This window comes from Nematostella vectensis, chromosome 9 (genome assembly GCF_932526225.1).
Source record: "Nematostella vectensis chromosome 9, jaNemVect1.1, whole genome shotgun sequence".
NCBI lineage: Eukaryota > Metazoa > Cnidaria > Anthozoa > Actiniaria > Edwardsiidae > Nematostella > Nematostella vectensis.
In genome coordinates this window covers 4,817,890-4,841,079 of record NC_064042.1, presented here as the reverse complement: position 1 = coordinate 4,841,079, position 23,190 = coordinate 4,817,890, and the positions used below count along the sequence as shown (strand labels likewise).

At 39.5% G+C, this 23,190-nt stretch overlaps 1 protein-coding gene across 2 annotated transcripts; it reads right to left on the bottom strand.

Annotated features, from left to right (window-relative positions):
- Nucleotides 1-90: 90 nt before the first annotated feature.
- LOC5510983 (lysine-specific demethylase 6A) lies at nucleotides 91-22,463 on the bottom strand. 2 transcript variants are annotated; one of them, XM_048732706.1, is made up of 33 exons: nucleotides 22,064-22,463; nucleotides 21,899-21,983; nucleotides 21,589-21,697; nucleotides 21,283-21,335; nucleotides 18,658-18,716; nucleotides 18,248-18,368; nucleotides 17,642-17,696; nucleotides 17,067-17,195; nucleotides 16,509-16,635; nucleotides 16,179-16,277; nucleotides 15,606-15,737; nucleotides 15,238-15,275; nucleotides 14,624-14,708; nucleotides 14,100-14,205; nucleotides 12,961-13,992; nucleotides 12,703-12,808; nucleotides 12,326-12,396; nucleotides 11,542-11,612; nucleotides 11,076-11,139; nucleotides 10,590-10,654; nucleotides 10,221-10,295; nucleotides 10,087-10,135; nucleotides 8,815-8,914; nucleotides 8,263-8,377; nucleotides 7,970-7,992; nucleotides 7,385-7,506; nucleotides 7,193-7,235; nucleotides 6,960-7,010; nucleotides 6,053-6,143; nucleotides 4,863-4,989; nucleotides 3,107-3,220; nucleotides 2,508-2,558; nucleotides 91-2,163 (listed from the first exon to the last, which is right to left on the bottom strand). In XM_048732706.1, exons 1-33 carry the CDS (start codon nucleotides 22,123-22,125, stop codon nucleotides 2,062-2,064), a joined length of 3,732 nt encoding a protein of 1,243 aa, XP_048588663.1. In that variant the 5' UTR covers nucleotides 22,126-22,463; the 3' UTR covers nucleotides 91-2,061. The 2 variants fall into 2 exon arrangements, with proteins under 2 accessions (XP_048588663.1, XP_048588664.1); XM_048732707.1 differs by having other exon boundaries at nucleotides 14,127-14,205.
- Nucleotides 22,464-23,190: the final 727 nt, after the last annotated feature.

Genomic DNA, 23,190 nt, shown 5'->3' with positions numbered 1-23,190 from the left:
CCCCCCAAAAAAAAAGTAAATGAAAAAGGGAAAAGAAATATACATAGTTGGTCTTATCATTCCGTTTAATTTCTACAACAAATACTAGCGTAAGCATGAATGAATTTTATTTCCATAATAAATCGTCTTATATTACAAGGCATTAAATTAGAATACCCTATTAGCCAGGATAAAAAATATCCCTAGCTTGCAATAAGCGCAAATAACACTAAATTGACAACCAAGTAAATTATTACATATTCTAAACTCCACACAAATATCTCAAACTAGCCGCCTCCGCAGGTGTCTCTGAACGTTAGAAACCGAGACTCGGGATTCCTGTGGTCGACAAATTCCTTTGTTAAGCGGGGGAGGGGACAATGCCAAAAGCGGAAAAAGAGGAAAGAGAGAACCGCTCGTGACCCGCTCGACGCATCATCACAGGAATCCCGAGCGTCTGTGTTTCTTTTCTGCTGCTTTCTTGGCAAAACGATGCCTGTGGAGGAGGCTAATCTCAAACGACACACAAAGCACGTAGAATTTAAAGTGTATTTCCTCCGTGTATCAAACTGGATAAGCAGCAGATAATTAAGATTGCAGAATTTCAAATGTGCGCAAAAACACAGAACTTTAATCACTTTATACTAAAAAAATCACTATTAAAATTTTGTGTATGGACCCCTTGACACATAGCACCGAATTTTATGAAAGTTAACTTTCCGTTATAGGATTTCAAAGAATTCCCAAAAACCTTATACATTCGTCTTCCTATTATAGTATTTGCTTGGAATTTATACATTGTTCCTGAAGTTCCTAGAAAGCTTTGCTGTAACTTATAGTTTGAAAAGTTAACTTTCAGTTACAAGATTTCTAGGAATTCCAGTGTAGAACTTTTAGAAAGTAGCTTAATGCGCAAGTTACGTTCACAGCATAATTAACAGCTGCGGCAATTTTTAGAGAAAAGTTTTAGAGAAAACATCAGAAAAAAGTACTATAAACCAAAAAAGCTGTTACTATATGAAAATGGCCTAGATAATGTACCAAAAGAGCAGATTAGACTTGTATATGGCCTAGCAAATGCGTGAAATCATGAACGAATCATATATATGAAAATGGCCTAGACAATGCAAGGAACCATAAGATCACATCTTTTATGAAAATGGCCTAGAGAATGCGAGAAAACAAGTGCAGATAATATATGAAAATTCTAAGGAATTATTGGAACTTGTACATGTGGTTCAATGTTGTTGATAGATCGATATAATTTTAATTTATATCGCTATTTTGATACAGACAGAAATCCAACAGTAGTAGACTAGAGTTTAAATAGAAGTAATTGACATTTTTCCAGGCGAATAAACCCGTCAAACTGACCTTTAACAGAAAGGGAGGTGTTGTAGTGAGACAGAAACGCGAACGTGCGAGACCAAAACGCTAAACAAGTCACTTGTAACAAGTCATCTTGTTACTCTCGTAGTACGAGAGTAACAAGATAGTGTTCTGCAATGCGACCTGGGATTACAATGCGGCGCGTGCTACCGTGGCCACCTTAAAAGTTTCGTGACGTAGGCCAATCAGGATGCGAGAAACGTGCTATTTAATTGGCATCAATGTCATTAGGCAACCAGCGTGGACGGATTCCCCCACAATCTAGTATCTGTCAATCAAAACGTTTTATCGCTTGCTTATTGGCTAACTTTCTAGAAAGTGGCCACTGTAGTGCGCGTCGAACTTTCTCTCGCTCTCGTCACGTGCCTGCCACAAGATAGGTAGAAACAGCAAAAATATATAGCCCAGAAAAGGCAAGTGTATGACTCGACTAGAGAGCTAGATAAGAGCAATAAATATATCACGTAAATGTGGAGAATTACCTTAAGCAGGAAATCATCTATCTGACCTACGCATATACAAAATATATATATATCCATCTGTACAAAATTATTCAGATTGCGTGACGCAACCGCGTGACAAGCGTTGTGGTGTGACCGCGTGACATTAATTTCCTACAAGTCAATATGATATGACCAAGTGACGTCCATGACTTGTCCGCGTGATGGTCATGCAGGGGGGGGGGGGGGGGGGCTACGTTGCCTGTTGTTGCATGTAGCTTGCAGCGGGATGGGTGAGCGTTTGGGGTGGCTGTGCATGCGCGGTCGCCATGCGGTCGTCAAGAGATGTTGACATCTAAAACAGAAGAGGCTATCAGCATACTCATTGGGTTGGGGGGGGGGGGGGGTGGGGGAGAATGGCACATGCTTAGTGACAGCGGTACCATAGCAACAAGGGGGCTTTTTATACCATCAATTACGGGTTCCGTATATGCTTAATGTTGGTTCTCACTAGAATGGATGAGCAAACATAAACGCAAGCACAACACAAGTTAGAACATTTTAAACGCAAGCGCAAGAACATCAAGCAGTTGCGTTGTCTTGCGCTTGTGTTTCCTTCCGTGAGATTAAGGAAATAACGTAAGTTTGGCTTGCGCCTGCGTCCTAGTAAGAACCAGCCTCTAGCGTTCGGGCTTGTACCTTGTATAGCCTGAATGACTTGCGCGTCTCATCCAACTCTTCTAGCGTGTACTGAAACACAAAAATACAAAAGATAAGCCACTCCCCGCTTCCACGGGGAGCTGAATGAACGTTGGGCTCGCTAGCCAATGAGAAGCACGTGGACAAGGATGATACCTGAGTCTGGCTCAAATGGCGTCTTTCCGAGATTTCTTGCTAGCGTTTAAAGTCCGTAAAAAGTAATGCTTGAAAAAAAGCTGGTGAGGCGCTGGCCTAGTAATGCTTGCGCTTTTTAAAAAACGGGTTGAGTGTTGCGAAGTTTTTCGCCCATATCTTCCTTGTCTTGTGATCAACCAATACTAGCAATACTAGCTGGCTGTTAGAGCTGTCCGAACGAGGATTAATGTTGGCTGATGTTGACGCTGTCCGAACGAGGATTAATGTTGGCTGACGCTGGCGCTGTCCGAACGAGGTTAAATGGTAACAGATGTTGGAGTTGTCTGAACGAGACTTAATGCTGGCTAATGTTGGTGCCGTCTTAACGAGGCTTAATGGTGGCTGATGTTGGCGCTTTTTGCACGGGCTTTACTTACACCGAGCGACTGAGTGCAAATACTTACTTGATTCAATACAATAAAGCCCTGTAGAGTGTTACTGGTCTTGCGGGCGCAGTCCTGACAGTACACCAAGTGCTTTCTGTTGTTCGTCACAAACAACAAGTTGAACACCTCAACCTAGTTGGACAATAGGGTGAGGTCATTTTAAGTCTTACAAAGTGGACTAAGGCATCATCGCCAATAATTGCTGGGTATTTCGTCTCCACCATATCATTAACAACCATGGCAAACTTGGTAGCACCACCACTTATAATTATTACCATAACCTCGACAAGCACCATCAGCACTGAGCAAGGATTACAACAACTGCCATTATCACCTTTCAACAACTTCAACAACTAAAACCAACGATCATAAACAACTTCCATTACCACCTACAGTCAATTGACAAAACGTTGTCGTCAACCGGCTTCGCGACTACGCGGCAAGCCCGCATGTAAACATGGATAAAAACCACTGAAGCACCTCGCTGCATATTAGGGATCGTGTCTAAGCCTGAAGTTATACGGTGGCTTATATACGCAGATAGGCACTTGACTTGTTTTTTACCCATGCTTACATGCGGAGTTGTCGCGTAGTCATGGAGCCGGCTGACGACAACGTTTTGTCAATCGACTGTAAACAGTTATGTCCACCGCCACCACCGCCAGCCATCACAAACATCTAAGAATACTACAATCATCAACAATTGACACCACCACAACAAACATCTAGTACTCCCACCACCATCACCAGCCACCACAACCATCTAGTACTCCCACCACCATCACCAACCACCACAAGCATCTATTACTCCCACCACCATCAACAGCCACCACAACCATCTAGTACTCCCACCACCATCACCACCCACCACAACCATCTACTACTCCCACCACCATCACCAACCAAAACAAACATCTAGTACTCCCACCACCATCACCAACCACCACAAGCATCTAGTACTCCCACCACCATCACCAACCACCACAACCATCTAGTACCCCCACCACCATCACCAACCACCACAACCATCTAGTACTCCCACCACCATCACCAACCACCACAAGCATCTAGTACTCCCACCACCATCACCAACCAAAACAACCATCTAGTACCCCCACCACCATCACCAACCAAAACAACCATCTAGTACTCCCACCACCATCACCACCCACCACAACCATCTACTACTCCCACCACCATCACCAACCAAAACAAACATCTAGTACTCCCACCACCATCACCAACCACCACAACCATCTAGTACTCCCACCACCATCACCAACCACCACAACCATCTAGTACTCCCACCACCATCACCAACCACCACAACCATCTACTACTCCCACCACCATAACCAACCAAAACAACCATCTAGTACTCCCACCACCATCACCAACCACCACAACCATCTACTACTCCCACCACCATCACCAACCAAAACAACCATCTAGTACTCCCACCACCATCACCAACCAAAACAACCATCTAGTACTCCCACCACCATCACCAACCACCACAACCATCTACTACTCCCACCACCATCACCAACCAAAACAACCATCTAGTACTCCCACCACCATCACCAACCAAAACAACCATCTAGTACTCCCACCACCATCACCAACCAAAACAAACATCTAGCACTCCCAGGATTTTTCTTGGGGGTTGCGAAATCCGAATTTTTCCGGGGGGGGGGGGGGGTGAGTTCTGACCACCCTGCACCCCCCTGGGTACGGGCCTGCAGCACAAGCATCTACTGTCACCTCAGACTCACCTCGCACTGAGCGCAGTAATGCGGAGCCTCGTTCTGCACCTTGCCATGCCACTTGACGTCAATACCGCCGCGATTAAGATTTTCTATTGTCACTAGGGAGTACTTGTAGGATCTGTCCAGTATCAACCTGTGGTGACCAGAGAAGAACAAGAGTTGACAAAAGAGATTCAACTGGGTCCCAGACAAGGGTGGAAACCAAGTCAATGTTAAAGGAGAATTATTACGTAAAATTAAGTTGACTTACTTGATATGGTCATAGAGAGATTTTTAGTGACTAAGTAGACTTACTTGATATGGTCATAGAGAGTTTTTCAGTGAGTAAGTCGACTTACTTGATATGGTGATAGAGAGTTTTTCAGTGAGTAAGCCGACTTACTTGATATGGTCATAGAGAGTTGACAAAAGAGATTCAACTGGGTCCCAGACAAGGATGGAAACCAAGTCAATGTTAAAGGAGAATTATTACGTAAAATTAAGTTGACTTACTTGATATGGTCATAGAGAGATTTTTAGTGACTAAGTAGACTTACTTGATATGGTCATAGAGAGTTTTTCAGTGATTAAGTCGACTTACTTGATATGGTCATAGAGAGTTTTTGAGTGACTAAGTTGACTTACTTGATATGGTCATAGAGAGTTTTTCAGTGACCAAGTTGACTTATTTGATATGGTCATAGAGAGTTTTTCAGTGGCTAAGTTGACTTACTTGATATGGTCATAGAGAGTTTTTCAGTGGCTAAGTTGACTTATTTGATATGGTCATAGAGAGTTTTTCAGTGGCTAAGTTGACTTATTTGATATGGTCATAGAGAGTTTTTCAGTGGCTAAGTTGACTTACTTGATATGGTCATAGAGAGTTTTTCAGTGGCTAAGTTGACTTATTTGATATGGTCATAGAGAGTTTTTCAGTGGCTAAGTTGACTTATTTGATATGGTCATAGAGAGTTTTTCAGTGGCTAAGTTGACTTATTTGATATGGTCATAGAGAGTTTTTCAGTGGCTAAGTTGACTTACTTGATATGGTCATAGAGAGTTTTTCAGTGGCTAAGTTGACTTATTTGATATGGTCATAGAGAGTTTTTCAGTGGCTAAGTTGACTTATTTGATATGGTCATAGAGAGTTTTTCAGTGGCTAAGTTGACTTACTTGATATGGTCATAGAGAGTTTTTCAGTGGCTAAGTTGACTTACTTGATATGGTCATAGAGAGCTTTCTCAGTGATCTTGATATTTCTGGCAAGGTTCCAAGCCAGATGGATCATGGCTACCATTGACTTCTCTCCTAGTAAACACACCAAGCACATGAGTGTGTTACCAGCAATAAAGAGCTGAATAATAGCTGGACTTGATCACAAAATGAGCCGTGAATGCACAACGAATGAATTACGAACTACTCGGAATTTTAGTACAAACTACTTCCGACTGCAATACGAACTACTCGATATTGTTCTATGGTTTACAAATGCATTAGTCTTTTATTATGACTTTGTCTAAATGCGTTATCTTCGTCACATTGTTGTGTTGTTTTATCTTTGTCGCATTTGCGTTATCTTTGTCTAGATGTGTTATCTTTGTCACATTGCACTATCTTTGTCACGTTTGCGTTATCTTTGTCACGTTACACTATCTTTGTCACGTTTGCGTTATCTTTGTCACGTTACATTATCTTTGTCACGTTTGCGTTATCTTTGTCACGTTACATTATCTTTGTCACGCTTGCGTTATCTTTGTCACGTTACACTATCTTTGTCACGTTTGCGTTATCTTTGCCTAGATGCGTTATCTTTGTCACATTGCTGTGTTGCGTTATTTTTGTCACGTTGCGTTATCGCTGTCTATATGCGTTATCTTTTTCACATTACTGTGTTGCGTTATCTTTGTCACGTTGTGTTATCTTTGTCACGTTTGCATTATCTTTGTCAGGTTTACATTATCTTTGTCTAGATGCGTTATCTTTGTCACGTTGAGTTATCTTTGTCTAGATGCGTTATCTTTGTCACATTGCTGTGTTGCGTTATCTTTGTTAAGTTGCGTTATCTTTGTCTAGATGCGTTATCTTTGTCACATTGCTGTGTTGTGTTATGCTGCTTAGTCTCACCTTGCAATTTGTTCCACTCATACCGCTCAATTGCGATGTTAAAGATGGTTTCTGAAAAAGCAAACACACTTAATATTAGATTTTGTAAGCTTTCGTCACAGATGGTGTATCGACACTCAAACTGCAAGTAATCATAAAAAACTTAACTAAAGGATAATTGAGCCCCAAATGTTAAGTGTCAAGTGCTAAGCATGAATAAACTTTCAGCCTCCAAAAGAATTAGAATAGCTTACCTGTCAAAGGCCCGACATTCCAAGCAATATTATTACACCAGCCCTGGAAAGAAAAAAAAAACCTATCAGTTGGTTCCAAATTCAATAAAAATGTATGTACAACGTTTGCCCTGGAAAAGTGTGTTATGGAATTTTCTTCACCTGGTGGTGTTTAATAGTAAGGACAAGGTGTGGTAGGTGTATTTGGCTTACCAGTGCCTGGACCCAGTGCACCACCCCAGCATTGATAAACACCAGGTCCCCAGGTCTCTGGATGAATCTGTAGACTGGCACTCGCTCCTCATATAGCTCTTCTAACACCGGCCACCATGAACCTGGCGTACCACAATAACAACATGTCAATCACAGCCTATAACAGGTACGTACTACCTAGGGGGGTGCATCGCCAAAAAGTGGGTTACTTCTTATTGAAGGATTAAATATTATCCCTTTTCCATATGATACCTATGACTGTTCACCCCCCTAAAAAAACCTGAGTACACGCCTGGAGGTCAACATCAATTTCAATCATTCTGTTTCTTCCCTAGCAAAGCTGTTATCATGACACTGATATGAGAGTATTGAGAAAATGTTTAAGACTGAATAAAGTTAAATATTGAGCAAAAGGTTAATATTGGACAGAGGGTAAATATTGAAGAGGATAAATATCCTTAAAATATTGAACAGTGGAAGTATAAGGTTCAGTTTCTTTTTGAAGATGTTGTGAGAGCTGTTTTTATAAAGATTTACAAATGAAGGTTGGTGTAAGACAGTTAGTTATCTACTGCGGTCCCTTACCTGTCAGGTAATTGATTCCATGTCTATAGGAAAAAAGAAAGTCACTTAAATTTTACATACAAAAGTAAATAAAGTGTTAAATGTCATATACTTAGTAATCTTGCCTGACACACAACTGAAGTACAAGCAATATTTACAATATTATCTAAAATATAAATCAAAGAAGCTTAGAAATATTAGACTTAAAATAAAATTTACAAATATTAAGTCGATGAAAATTTAGAAGGTAGACTTGAGCAAACCATAGTCCCCCCAGTCCAATTTTCAATTCCAGCTCTGCTTTGATAACATACTTTTCGCACAGGTTGTGAATAACGCCCCAGTACTCGTAGGGTGTGGCAAACCATTCGCAGTCGCCAGGACCAATATTGATGTTGATAGAGCAGTAGTTATTATTCTCTTGGTGACCTAACAAAAAGGAAAGAAATGTACCATTAGTAAGGCCATATAACATAGATGCTGGACAGCTTGAAAATACTTGATGGAAGTATGACCAAGTACCATCCTGCCTGGCATACCAGGACCATTATTCTGCCTGGCGTACCAACAACAGTCTTCCTGGCATAACAATAACAACCTACCAGGTGTACCAATACCAGTCTTTCTGGCATAACAATAACAACCTACCAGGTGTACCAATACCAGTCTTCCTGGCATAACAATAACAACCTACCAGGTGTACCAATACCAGTCTTCCTGGCATAACAATAACAACCTACCAGGTGTACCAATACCAGTCTTCCTGGCATAACAATAACAACCTACCAGGTGTACCAATACCAGTCTTCCTGGCATAACAATAACAACCTACCAGGTGTACCAATACCAGTCTTTCTGGCACCTACCTGGTGTTCTGGAGCCTGGTATTTTCATGTACAACTGAACAGAGTTCATGCCTAAGATGGTGTTCCCAAAATGACTCAGCATGTTCCCAGGTGACACAACCTAGCAGGAAATAAGCACATTTTGTCACACAACACAACCTAGCAGGAAATAAGCACATTTATGTCACACAACACAACCTAGCAGGAAATAAGCACATACTGTCACACAACACAACCTAGCAGGAAATAAGAACATTTATGTCACACAACACAACCTAGCAGGAAATAAGCACATTTATGTCACACAACACAACCTAGCAGGAAATAAGCACATTTATGTCACACAACACAACCTAGCAGGATTTAGCACATACTGTCACACAACACAACCTAGCAGGAAATAAGCACATACTGTCACACAACACAACCTAGCAGGAAATAAGAACATTTATGTCACACAACACAACCTAGCAGGAAATAAGCACATTTATGTCACACAACACAACCTAGCAGGAAATAAGCACATACTGTCACACAACACAACCTAGCAGGAAATAAGAACATTTATGTCACACAACACAACCTAGCAGGAAATAAGCACATTTATGTCACACAACACAACCTAGCAGGAAATAAGCACATTTATGTCACACAACACAACCTAGCAGGATTTAGCACATACTGTCACACAACACAACCTAGAAGGAAATAAGCACATTTTGTCACACAACACAACCTAGCAGGAAATAAGAACATTTATGTCACACAACACAACCTAGCAGGAAATAAGCACATTTATGTCACACAACACAACCTAGCAGGAAATAAGCACATTAATGTCACACAACACAACCTAGCAGGAAATAAGCACATTTATGTCACACAACACAACCTAGCAGGAAATAAGCACATTTATGTCACACAACACACAACACAACCTAGCAGGATATAAGCACATTAATGTCACACAACACAACCTAGCAAGAAATAAGCACATTTATGTCACACAACACACAACACAACCTAGCAGGATATAAGCACATTAATGTCACACAACACAACCTAGCAAGAAATAAGCACATTTATGTCACACAACACAACCTAGCAGGATATAAGCACATTAATGTCACACAACACAACCTAGCAAGAAATAAGCACATTTATGTCACACAAAACAGCATGATATAAGCACATTGTAAGAGGCAGAAATATTGAGCGACATATTGGTTTACAATAAGAGATCAGTTTAGCAAGATCAATAATCATTGATAGGCCTCTTTAAAAAAAACGTACCCTGGCAAATGGTGGTAGTTTGGTCAGTTCTTGTAGCTGAGGTTTCCATCTAACAAGATCAAGTAAAAATAAGTTAATAAGAGAATAGAATTCTTCCCTTATGAATCTACCCCTAGTTAGAAACAATAACATACTTTCTTTCATCAGACAAGTCTACATTTGTGCCAAATTTGATCCACTTCCATTTTGATGTCTTGGAGCCCTTTTTGCTGAAAAATTAAATAAATGGGTAAAGAAGAGACTGAGTAAAACAGAATTAAAAACCACATATGCATGTTAGGTTTACTTTTACTTTGCTGTTGTTGTTGATAAACTGTGACATTTTTGTGTGAGAATCAACAAAGTCACATAGCAAGGGTAACTACAAAGGGGGAATACCTTGCTATGTGGCCAAAAGTGTGGGTGGTTTGGTGAGCGGATACCAAACAAAAAGTAGCAAGAATCTAAAATTACTCTAATAGAGCAATTCAGGGGTGAACATTATTATTTTAGATTAGTCTTACCTTCTTGAACTTGAGGAGGAATCACTGTCTGAGTGAATACTCCTGTGATGCATCTCTTGCTCTTCCTGGAAAACCAGAAATGACAGCCAGGAATAAGTATCATAATGGCCAGGTACAGACAACTCCTCAGCAGTTAAGATGACTATGATGACCACGGATAACAGCCAGGAATAAGTATCATAATGGCCAGGTACAGACAACTCCTCAGCAGGTAAGATAAGTATGATGACCATGAATAACAGCCAGGAATAAGTATCATAATGGCCAGGTACAGACAACTCCTCAGCAGTTAAGATAAGTATGATGACCATAAATAACCAGGAACACATAGGTACCATCAAACCAGGTATAAACACCTTGTTAACAGTTATGATGACGAGAATGTTGGTGATAGAGATATTTTGATGATAGGAACAATCAAGTATGAGAATTTTACAGGAATTTTTATACAGATATACAGGAAGGCATACATTTGTCTTTAAGTACCTTGAGAGATTCTTGGAAGGTATTTGCCTGGTACTGGGCATATTTTGCTATTGTTGTGAATGATCTATAAAGTTGAAGAGAAACAATTAGAAGCAGAAGATCGACATCAGACAGCACTAAAAAAACTGACCAACCTTAAATGATTTTCTGTACCATGGATAGTAACAGTGAGCATGATGACAGTGAACATGATGACAGTGAACATGATAACAGTGAACATGATGACAGTGAACATGATGACAGTGAGCATGATGACAGTGAACATGATGATCATGATGACAGTGAACATGATGACAGTAAACATGATGACAGTGAACATGATGACAGTGAACATGATGACATTGAACATGATGACATTGAACATGATGACAGGGAACATGATGACAGTGAACATGATGACAGTGAACATGATGACAGTGAACATGATGACAGTGAACATGATGACAGTGAACATGAAACATCATACCTACTACTCCCGCACAACCAGACTTTCTTCTCTCCTTGTGCATCCCAGTTCTCATCTGGTGCCTGCTGCCTCTGTCAACCATAACACAACATGACCATGTCATAATGCTACGGCATAAGCCTTATCATCATAGGGCGGGTACAGTATATCATCATACTACATCAATCATCATAAGTTTACCATTATGTGTCTGCTTTCATTAGCTTTATCGCCATTACATAAAAAGGTTTTATTTTTGTGTGCGTCTGTCCTCTAATAGATGCACAGATGAGGTCACAATGCATCATAAGCAAAAAAGTATGCAACCAGAGGCAGTACACGATGAGACACACTACACAACAAGACACATCAGGTACTTGCTTAATGATCAGCTAAATGACCACTGGTCTATAAAACTAATGTTAATAATGACACTGACACTGCTCTCACTAATAATATAATATAATATCCTACAATCCTGTACTGACCGACAGTGCTAAATAAAGTATGCGCATGCGCGTGCTCTGGCGAAAACAAGCACAATCGTAGTGTTGACTCGTTTGAGTAAAGGTATGAAAGGCTGACTTCAGTCGCTGATTTGACTAACTGTACAAAAGATGACAGATTTGTGTGATAATGAGGGAATCATAAAGAAAATTATAGCCTTAGGTTTGGTCTAGTTTTCTTAGTATTCGCCAAAATGTGGCAGTTTGCCGGTAAAAAGCCGCCATTTCAAAACAAAAAGGCTGGTTTAACCGCGCGGTACTGGAACTAGTCTTGCGTTTTTCAGCACTGGCGTACTGACCTGTGTTCTGATCTCCACTTGGTGGTCTGCATTGGTCTCCACCAGTGTCTTGGTTGAGTACAAACTCAAGTCTAAAAAATAACAGCATGAGAAATGCTTGAGTCATTTCTATTGTTTTCAATAAAACAAATTTCATTTCATTTTGATGCAACTTTTTGTAAAATGTCATTGAAAGTTGTGGGGTTGTGATCAATAAAAAAAAAAGAAAATCAGTCTGTAATGCAACAATATCTCTTTACAGTGTGCAAAGGCTAGGCCTTTCCATCATGCCTCTCAACAACATGAGATAATCTTAAATTCTCTGTTAGACTCCCAAGACACCTGTAACTTATAGACTCTGAATTTAAGCACATGCTTAGGAAGAAGGGATCTCTCACCAAGCTTTAAAGCTGCAGCCAAGCCTCTGACAACAGTGATAGGATTTGATGGTGACAACAAAAGGTTCTGCAGCACTGGAGAGAAGGCATCACGCTTGTTCTCAACCTAAAGAAGGAGATAAAAGATCATAACATCAAAAACAAGCAAAATTCATTTACTACATTGATCTACATCATACATTGGGTAAATCCAGTCACAACTTATAATAATATAATATAGTTTATTCCACTAACAATAAAATACAAGCCTGTACTTACCCAAATACTGGGTGTCGGTGGGGATAGCTTGTCTGTAGGGAGGGGTGGGTAGGGTGCTTTGGGTGGACTTGGTATAATGGATGGATCCTTCAACAGACACAACTTGGGCACCTGTGTGCTTCCAGATGCGCCGCCCAATAACGGTGACTTGGCACTCGGTGAGGCTAGTGCAAGACCGACACTGGGTGACATTAATGATGGTGATAGCAGCTGGGGCTGATTACTTGTGGGGGATAGACTACATGGGTTGACTGTGAGGGGTTGGCTTAGACTGGGCGAGTAGGATACCCCAGTAGAGAATGATGCCGTCACATAGCTTGGGGAGGGGAAGGGAGCAGCAGAACTGCCACACATGTCAAATAGAGTAGAAACGGGGCCATTATTCAGCCCTGGGTCAACAGATAATAGTTCTTGGTGCTGCATTGATGAAGCGTTTGAACTAGCAACAGTGTCTACTGTCTTGCGAGAGTCAGATGAAATGTCCATAGAAGTTGTCAAAAGGCCTGCTTGACCCGTATTAGCACTGGACTGCACAGTGAGTAACGAGGAATCTGCATGAACCTGAGCACTGCTGAATGTATCTGCCCTGTTCCCAGTCGATATACAAGATGAGGAGAGCATCGGATCAGAATTAATTGAAGTCAAAACTCCTGATGTTGACTGTGGGATGCCATTCTGGGAGCCGGCCATTTGGGAAGGTTGCAGTTCCATAGGAATATCCCCAGAACTGCTTGCGATAATGACAGGAGCCGACTGCTGGGATGAAACCACAGGTGTTGGACCATGGACCAAACCATTGCCATTGTGTAGGGTGAAGTCCTGAGATGCTGTTACCTGTACTGTTATTGGCTGGCTCTGATGCATTCCAACAACCTCTAGGTCATCCAGGGCGGTGCTGTTCACGTCATGCACCAGTTTAACGTGATTCTTCTCCATCTCGGCAGCTGTCTTGATTTGCTGCTGCTGTAGGTATAACTGCTGCATCGGCTCAGAGGAAGATGAGCTGTCCAGACTTGGGTCAACAGCTTTTGTCTGGCAGGTAAACATCAGTTACAATGTTAGAAACATATTGGATTTTAAATATTTGTGATAATTTGAGATATCAATTTACCCAACTTTATTTTATTAACATTTTTTACCTCTTTGCTAGTGTCTTGGTACCATACCTGGGCATTCCGTATGGTTCTTGTGGTGAGCTCAGCTGGGATGGGCAATTTCCATGCCTCTCCAACTGATGGTAGGTTCCTACAACAGAACAAATGCAACATTGTGACATCACAGGCAACATTTTGACAATGCATGCAACATTTTGACATTGCATGCAACATTTTGACACTGCATGCAACATTTTGACACTGCATGCAACATTTTGACACTGCATGCAACATTTTGACACTGCATGCAACATTTTGACATTGCATGCAACATTGTGACATCACATGCAACTTTTTGACAATGCATGCAACATTTTAACATTGCATGCAGCATTTTGACACTGCATGCAACATTGGGACACTATATGAAGCATTTTGATACATCTATTTATGATTCATTGATATATTATCGAGCTAAGTGTTGTTCCATATCATAAAATATGGTAATGCTTGCTTTGAGAATAATGACCTTGGATTTCCCAGCTGGTAAATAACATAGATGCACTTACTTTTTCTGGCTGTCCACCGGTTTTGAAAAAGGAAGCTTTGTTTGGAGAGATTTGATACGCGCCTCTATAGATGAGTCTGTCGCACCTGCAACACATTTGCACAGTGTAAGAAAACACAAAGGACCTTACTCGGAAGCCTCGAATTCCACTGTTCCTGCTGGACTGTAACTACACGGTATTTACACAGTGGGCACAGTAATATTTGACACAGGACTATTACTGAGAAGACAGAAAAACATGACATGCGCTTCTAAAAGGCTCATTTCAAATCTAATAAGGTGGAAAATTTCTCTAAGTACTTACTGAGAAATAGCAAACAAAATATCAAATGCGATTTTTTTTTAATTGATGTGACTTTTTGTGAAGTGTCATTAAAATTTGAGCTTTTTAGCCCTGAGATCATAAATAGAGCAAGGATGATCAAGGAAGAAATATCTAAAAAGCCAAAATCTCAGTAGGTGCATTTCGGTTTCACGTTATTTGTATTTTAAAAATCAGTCCGTAATACAAGGAACTGATGGCCATAGTAAGAAACTGTGTCTTCTTTCTCTATGTGAAATTGCGTTTTTTCCAGGTTTTTCCGTCATGTGGAAAAGACATAATTAGCTACCCACCATATTTTCTTGCTGCACTGTAACAAAGTATGGCATCACTGAAAAAGAAATAAGAGTCTGTGTTTGGAGAAAGATGATCAATGCATTTGTGTTAACCAAACCAATCGACAAGCCTGTTAAAAAAAAATTCAACGGTTTGCGTGCCTGCAAATATTAGTCTGTCTGTCTGTCTATTTGTCTGTCTGCCTGTCTGTAAAACTGTCGTTTGTCTGTCTGTCTGCCTGAAAGTGGTCTCTCTGTCTACAACTTTGTCTGTCAGTCTGTCTGCAACTGTCTGTCTCTCCATCTGTCTGCAAGTTTGTCTGTCTGTCCGTCCATCCATCTGTCTGTCCATCCATTTGCCAGTCTGTCATGCAATGCTGGTATACCTGGGCTGGTCACATGCTTCGTACAGGATTCCCAGGTCTGTCCAAGCGGCCACATGCGCTGGATCCAGCTGAATGGCACACACATAGGCCTGCAGGGCATCCATGGGCTGGTTCTGTTGCTGGTAGAGCACCCTTCAAGTGTACAAAGGAGTGTGAACAAGAACACCCTTCAAATGAGTGTGAATAATCAATTGATGACAAGATGAAATAGAAAGCTGCAGGCCTTACACACTGACCCCATGTTAGTGAGAACCCATGAAATTTGCTGCATCAAAATCAAACAAACCTACAGTAGGGAGTATGCACACACACAGCCCTTGGCTTAAAAAAAAAACTGGTAATTTTTTATTGAAGGATCATCAAATACTACTCTTTTTTCTTGGATGATCTACTTTGATAATTTTTGTCATTCTGCTTCTAATTCACAGCTAATGACTGCACAATAACAGTACATAACAGTACATACCCTAATGACTGCACAATAACAGTACATAACAGTACATACCCTAATGACTGCACAATAACAGTACATAACAGTACATACCCTAATGACTGCACAATAACAGTACATACCCGATAGAGCACCATGTATCTGCGTTGGCCTCTGACTTGTCAATGGCATGCCGATATGATGTGAAGGCATCGTGAACCTTGCCCTGCATGGCATAACACCTAAAACGCAACATGCAGGCTATAAGACTAGTGATCATCAGCAAATTAATTCTTCCATGTATCAGTAACTCCACACATTCACAGTAACTTGAAACTTGTCTTTAAAAGGCATTCCCCTTTCTCCCCTCCCCCAGTTTGCTTGTGGGTGCATCTCACCTACTGCCACAGTATAATAGGCCTTTGCTAGTTAGGCTATAGGTTTAGAAAACCTTTAAAACCTCTTTTTCCTACCTGCCAATCAAATACCAAGATGAGCCACTGTTTGGATCTGTCTCTATGGCTTTCTGTAGCAGCTGTACCGCCTTCTGCATCCTAGTAGCCCTGTCACCTAGGTGCTCCTTGTTATAATACATCCAGCCTGTAAAAAGTTTATTCATCAAAATTAATACCTAAGCTTATATAGCTTCACATTACTAGAGATGAGTGAGAAATAGTAGGAATTATCTATAATGCTTTCTTGGTATGTAGCGGTGTTTCTTTAATTGACTTATCAAGTTGTGTATGTATATAGTTCTTCAAGTCACATTAAAAAATATCAGTATTAATTGCAGCCAAATTATATTCACAATTATATATCTTTTTAATTAAGGCAGTACCTTGTCAGTTTTAACTACTGTAAATTCAAGCTTTCTGGGTGTCAATTAGCACTGTCATTTGACTCTGATCCAGGCTTGAAAATAATTCCCCCCTCCCTTCTTTATATTTACTTGTAGAACACTTTTCAAATCATTGTTGCATACTCTTCTATACATCAGCTGTCATTGGATCAGCTGTTTCATCATCTCTTACCAAGTTGTTTGTAAGCATTGGCTTTAACAGTATTGTTTAGACCAGGGGATTCAATCAACGCTTCATAGATCTCTTGGGCTTGTTGGCACTTATTCTGCATCTCAAACAAGTGTCCAAGGTGGAATTGAACTAAAGAAATAATAATAATGTGATTATACTCAAACTGTAAACAGACAACAGGAAAAAGCAAATAGCATAATACAGTGTCTACATGGGAAAGCAAAACCAGTACACAAGATATTCACAAGGTACTTCAAATCTGAACTTTACCTACACTCCACCCCCCTACTCTATGTCTAATCATACCTACTTTCTGTTTTTGAGTGAATAGGAGGGGTTGGGATTATTGGGCAATTCTCCACCACCACTATGTATAATCATACTTTTTGTTTTTGAGAGTGAACAGGGGACTACTATGTCCAATCATCCTTTCTATTTTTGAGTGAAGAGTTGGAATTATTGGGCAAATCCCCCCCTCCCTACTTTGTCTGATCGTACCTTCTGTTTTTGAGAGTGAATTGAGACAGAAGTTATTTGGCAAATCCACCCTCCCTCCTATGTCTAATCACACTTACTTTCTGTTTTTGAGAGTGAACAGGGGTTGGAGTCCATCAATGCCATGTGGAAGTGCTGTGGATACACAAATTAATGTCAGCATTTCATGTTTTACCTGATAAACCTAGGAGTAGGTGGTATAATTAAGTAAAGCACATCAAATATGTGGAAGGGGCACAAGGTACACCCCCTGGCATCCTTTTTGATATGATGTAACACAGCACCAATACCCACCCACCCCATCCCGAATGTTGGATAAGTGACTGTTTTTCCTGCAGGACTACCATCAATCATTGCGGAATGCAACTTCTACAATATAACATTTAATTTTATGTTAGGCTAACAGTAGGGGATTTGTGCTAAAAGATCACATGACCTTTCTGGGTGGCAAATTAAAACTAAATAAATTACAGAAGTGACTGCGCCTGTCACATCAGAGAATGACGACAGAATAAAATCTTTAAAAGAAACTAAACCCTTTTGGAAAAGAAAATTCTGGCTTTTTTGGTAAGCGCTGAATACGTTGCTTTTTGTGGCTGCTATTTTGCCACCCAAACAGTCCTGTGATCTCTTAGGGCAAGTCCCCTATAGTTAGGCTCACAATCAACAGCAACCAACACCCATACCTTAATGCTAGCTTCATAGTTGTTTTGAGCCTTGAACATAATTCCAAGGCGAAGATGGACCTCATTGGAACAGCTAAATCCTGGGTCAAGGTAGAGAACTTGCTGGAAAACTTTGATTGCCCTGAGAAAAAATAGAAAAAAATTACTAAAAAAATACATAGCCACTTCAAATGGCATCAATCTAATGGCATAATAATGTTTTAAATCTTGTTAACATGGTTTCCTGAGTTCTTTGGTTACAACTAAAGTCGGTACAGTAATTGAATAGCTCTTGAAACAATTTGTCCATTTAATTCTTAAAAATTACAGTATAATTCTGATATCCATTTGAGTGTGTTTTTTTTTTAAATTTTTGCACTTGCACAAAGTTTTTCATAATTTCCTAACTTCACTCTGAAAAGTGATCTTACCATTGGTATGTGGCAAAATGGAAGTAAACTAGCCCAAGTCCATACAAGAATGGTGCATCCTGGAACACAGTGATGCAAACATGTCAACTACAGCAATACAACAATAAAGATTAGAAGCCTACTCTCAGCACGTCCTGTATTTAAAAATGAAGAGTACAACAACCTTACACTTATAACCCCAAGGATGTGGTTACCAGGTTAGGCATCTGTCCCATCTGAGGTCGTTAGGCAAATGTTTACCCAATACACAAGTAGTCCTCCATTTGTTTATTTTCAACAAGTCAAGTAAAGAGATGGTAGCCTTAGGAGTCGGTTGCCAGTCGGTTGCTGGTGGTTTCCGGATACCAAGGGGGTAAGGGGTCAAAAAGTCCAACAGCAGCAGATCTAGGGGTGTGGGGTGAGTGTTTTTTTGGGGGGAGGGAGGGGGGTTTTTGGGGGTTGTGTGTGAAAAATGCCATTCATTATTTTCATCTATGTTGCATGCTCTTATTCACAGCTTATGTTTTATAAAATGAATGATTTGGGATTAAAGTTCCTGTGAGGGCCTAAATCATACAGTATTTTCTTTATGGGATGTATGCCACCAAAACACTCAAGCTGATGCGCATTCTATCAACGAAACAGCCTTAGAGGATAGGAATTTGTTATTAAATCAAAACTTTACATATATAATGCTTCAAACAAAACTGTACCCAGAAATTGCAAATTGTTGAGAAACCTTGTAATTGCTCTAAATTTCCTACTTGTCCTCATGTCAGTAAAACAAGCATTTATCAAATTCATACTATGAAGAATTGATGTACATGTCTGCTTTGCAAAACTTAGAGATACTACAGAAGGAGACCCAAACTAATCTAAATGACTACCTCATGTCATCAAACTACTAGCGAAATTCCAATAGAAGTTTGGAGTACAGAGAGATGTACATAGCCATTACAGTACTTGATCAATAATGAACAGATGTTTTTCATTTATTTAGGAATCTGTTGTCACAGAATCCTTGAACTGTGTCACAACCATTTCTTATTAGCAGCATGCCAAAATGTAGATGGTCCATGTCATCACATAATTTAAACAGTTCAATCAATGACCTGTGGGAATTTTATTGCTTGATCAACGATGACACAAAGCTATAAAAACCTGTCAACATGTATAATTCATGTGCCAAATGGAGTTATAACTCAACAGGTTATGACAATTTGACTTTATATGTCTTATGGATTTTTTTAGTTTTCTGTAGTAATAACACAATAGTATTAGTGGGCATATAACAAATAAAATGAGTTGTTTATTTCACCTCACTAATAAAGTTAGTAGGTTCTTGGCTTGAAGACAGGTAAATATTCAACTTGATCATAAGTAAACAGATCTTACTACAGTAGCTGGATTTGTTATGAGTTTAAAATGGAATTCAAGACAGAAAAAATAAGCAAGAAAATGCTGCTATCTGAGCAAAATTCATCCAGTGGGTGTACTATGTTTTTCAAAACAAGGTTAGGGGGCTTTGTTGTATTAATGGTTTTCTATGTGGTTGCAAAAATTATTTTTACTGGGAGGGTTACAAATACACACCACATGAATTGGTGCCTAGGAGAAGATTTGGAATAACTCAGTGTTATTATCATTCTCTTGTGGAGACACCGACAACAATTAACAGCAAGTAATCAGAGCTACTGTTTTATTTCTATAGGATAAAGTCCTAACTATGAATAAAAACTAGGCTCAAACAACTAACTAGGGAGTTTTTCACAAGACACAGTTCAATAAATTATAAGTAGCTTTTTAATCAGTAATGGGAGTATATGAATAACTAGATATCTAACTTTTGTGTGTTAAAAAAAGAGACAAATTTGGTTTTGTCCAGTCAAAACAATTTTTTCCTCTTTTAATTATATTCTATCAAGACGAAATAATATAAAGATTCATATGCATACTTACACCAATAGCAAACATAATTAAAAACAACTCTAGTTATATGATTTATAACAGTTACCAATAACTTATTCTTAGTAATGAGCAACTGATTAAGAACAGAAAGCTTTATAGTTTATTGTTTATAATTTGGGACTCCAGAAAATGGATTTTCCCTGAGTTTTATCAAAATCAGACACATTGAGTATGTTGCGCATAAATTGACAAAACACAACAAACAATAACAATAACAGGGATATATAAAGCATCAAATATAGTGAATTATTTATGTAGGTTTTGAGTCATTAGTACTAGAGAAGTCAAAACTAAAGCCTTACTTTTGGGGTCCCAAACTATTATATTGAAATAGGTCTGACAAAAAACATAGTAGAAAACTTTTAAAAGATGGTGGTGATGGATTGTGTATTTTGCTTTTTTTGTTTGTGTAAAAATGAGGTGATCGATATGAGATTATGAGATTTTATGACTTTTTATTGGTTATGCCATGTGCGTAATTCAGCAATTTTCACGACATATATTCTTTCTTTATCAATTTCCTTAAAATGTTAAAATCATTCAAAGTAAAATGGTTGAATGACTGCGTATACGAGCGTGAAAAGCACAACATTCGGTGACCAAATGCTGTCACTATAAGTTCACCGGCAAAATTTAACCATGTAAAGTTATCTCTCTAAATTCAACCGGGCTTTTTACCTTCCAATAGTTGACTTGGGGGATATTGTAGAATTTCTGGTAGGCCGATAGGGCTGGAAAAGCATAATAATAACAACAAAATAAGTGAAAACTAAATTTGCAAGAGAAAATGTCACAGACTGTCACGGCTGAAACATTAGTCTGTAAATGGGTTCCGCTAAAAATAACTCAAAACAAGGAGGTTGATGCGTGGGAAAGTTCAATGTAATCAACCCTTGTAATCATATTTTGGAGAATCTTAGATGACTCGTAAAAAGAGAGATTCGGGTTTGTTAAAAAAAGGCAAAAGCGGAGTTCAATTCCAACCTTTTGGTAGGTCCTCGGTCAATAAACGAAGATGGCCAAGTTTGCAGAAAATAGCTGGATGGGCAGCGTTTCCTTCGGTTTGTAACTCTTTCTCAAAGAAAGCCACTCCCTAACACAATATGAAATAGAGCGGTACGTGTTAAATCTGTGGAAGTAATTCAAAACCTTGGCGGCAATCAGAGACGACGAACAAATAAGAAATTCGGCGAACACTCGTAGTGTATACTACAAATGGATACGGACAGCGGTCAAACTTTCGCGCGAGTTCGTTCAAGATTTACGAGTTTTTAAATCGTAATTGTGGGCTTACCTTTAGCAAAAGAGATCTGTGGGTTAGATTAGGTAAAGATGGATCCCCTACAGGGTCATCTTGGCGGAGAAAACCATACAAGCGGCTGAAAAGAAGACTCCATTGAGACATAGTAAAGACAAATCACCATATTTACAACAACAGAAAAACAACGCTCATTTTTACCTATCGTAATTGGCAAGAAGCTCTTTTTCCCGATCGCTTAAGACCTCTACTTGAGACACCATTGAGCATATTAAACACCAAGTCCCCTAATTCCAACTTTGGTCCTTTCCAGTCCAGCAAAAATGTAGCTGTAGCTTGTATTTCAAGCAGGCATCAAAAACAAAAGACCAGCTTAGCGAACTTCTCCGAGATAGTATCGGCTTTTTCAACAGGGCTAGCAAATTGTGAAAGATTTCCAGACCATTTCTAGCGTGTGCTTTCTTTAGTTCGGATACTTAGGAATCTTCGTGAGAAAAACTAGGGGTTTCACAACAAAATTCATTGAAATTCAGAGCAATTTTCTTATCCGTCCGGTGGGTAAAGACACGCTTCTATCTCTCAAACACACAAGCGAAGACTACCAATAAGATCGACGGATTGAAGTCACGTGAGATTCCAATACTTGGGTCGATTATGTATATCTGAGTCCGCAGTGCTTTCGTGACTGAGAACTTTTATCTTTTTACGTAAAACAAATTGACTTTAGTCTCGGTAATGAAATATTGTGTTTACCTTCTTGATAGGTCTTAATAGTCACGATTTATTCCGTGCTTATGTTATCATGTTCGGCACCTTCATTTCTGGCAGAAAATTTGATCTAAAAACTATTTGTTGAGAGAAAGCCTAAGTAGTTTGGCGGGAATTCAGCGGTATCCTTCGTCAAGATATCATAACCTTTACTGAAACAATAAACAAACAATGGACCACCCCTGTTTTTTATTATTATAACCCTTTCCGACTTGAGAAAAAAAATACTGGACTAGGGCTTAAGATTTATTTTCACTTACGATAAAGACAACTGAATTAAAAAAATAAGTTCCACATTTTTTGTGCGAAGTGTTGTCTGTCGTTTTAAGCCTTTCATCATTCATATTTATTTTTCCTCGAGACTACGTGCATCTCAAAAGACAGACTGTATAGAGTACCGGAAGTATGATAGCTGAAACACCATTTTTATGGTTTCCTCCCGATTCCTAACGACTTGATTAATCCGAACCTACCACAGCACGAAATGTATAGACGTGACACAAAAATAAAAAGTGGGTCACACAAAACCCGACCTTGAACTTGGAAGGAAGGGGAACTAC

Coding starts and splice junctions, on each gene's coding strand:
- LOC5510983 (XM_048732706.1), bottom strand. CDS start 22,125: ATGGTGTCTCAAGTAGAGGTCTTAAGCGATCGGGAAAAAGAGCTTCTT. Junction 17,196..17,641: donor TTCACTCTCAAAAACAGAAA/GTAAGTGTGATT, acceptor TTATTTCTTTAG/TTCAATTCCACCTTGGACAC. Junction 12,809..12,960: donor CACCGACACCCAGTATTTGG/GTAAGTACAGGC, acceptor CTCCTTCTTTAG/GTTGAGAACAAGCGTGATGC.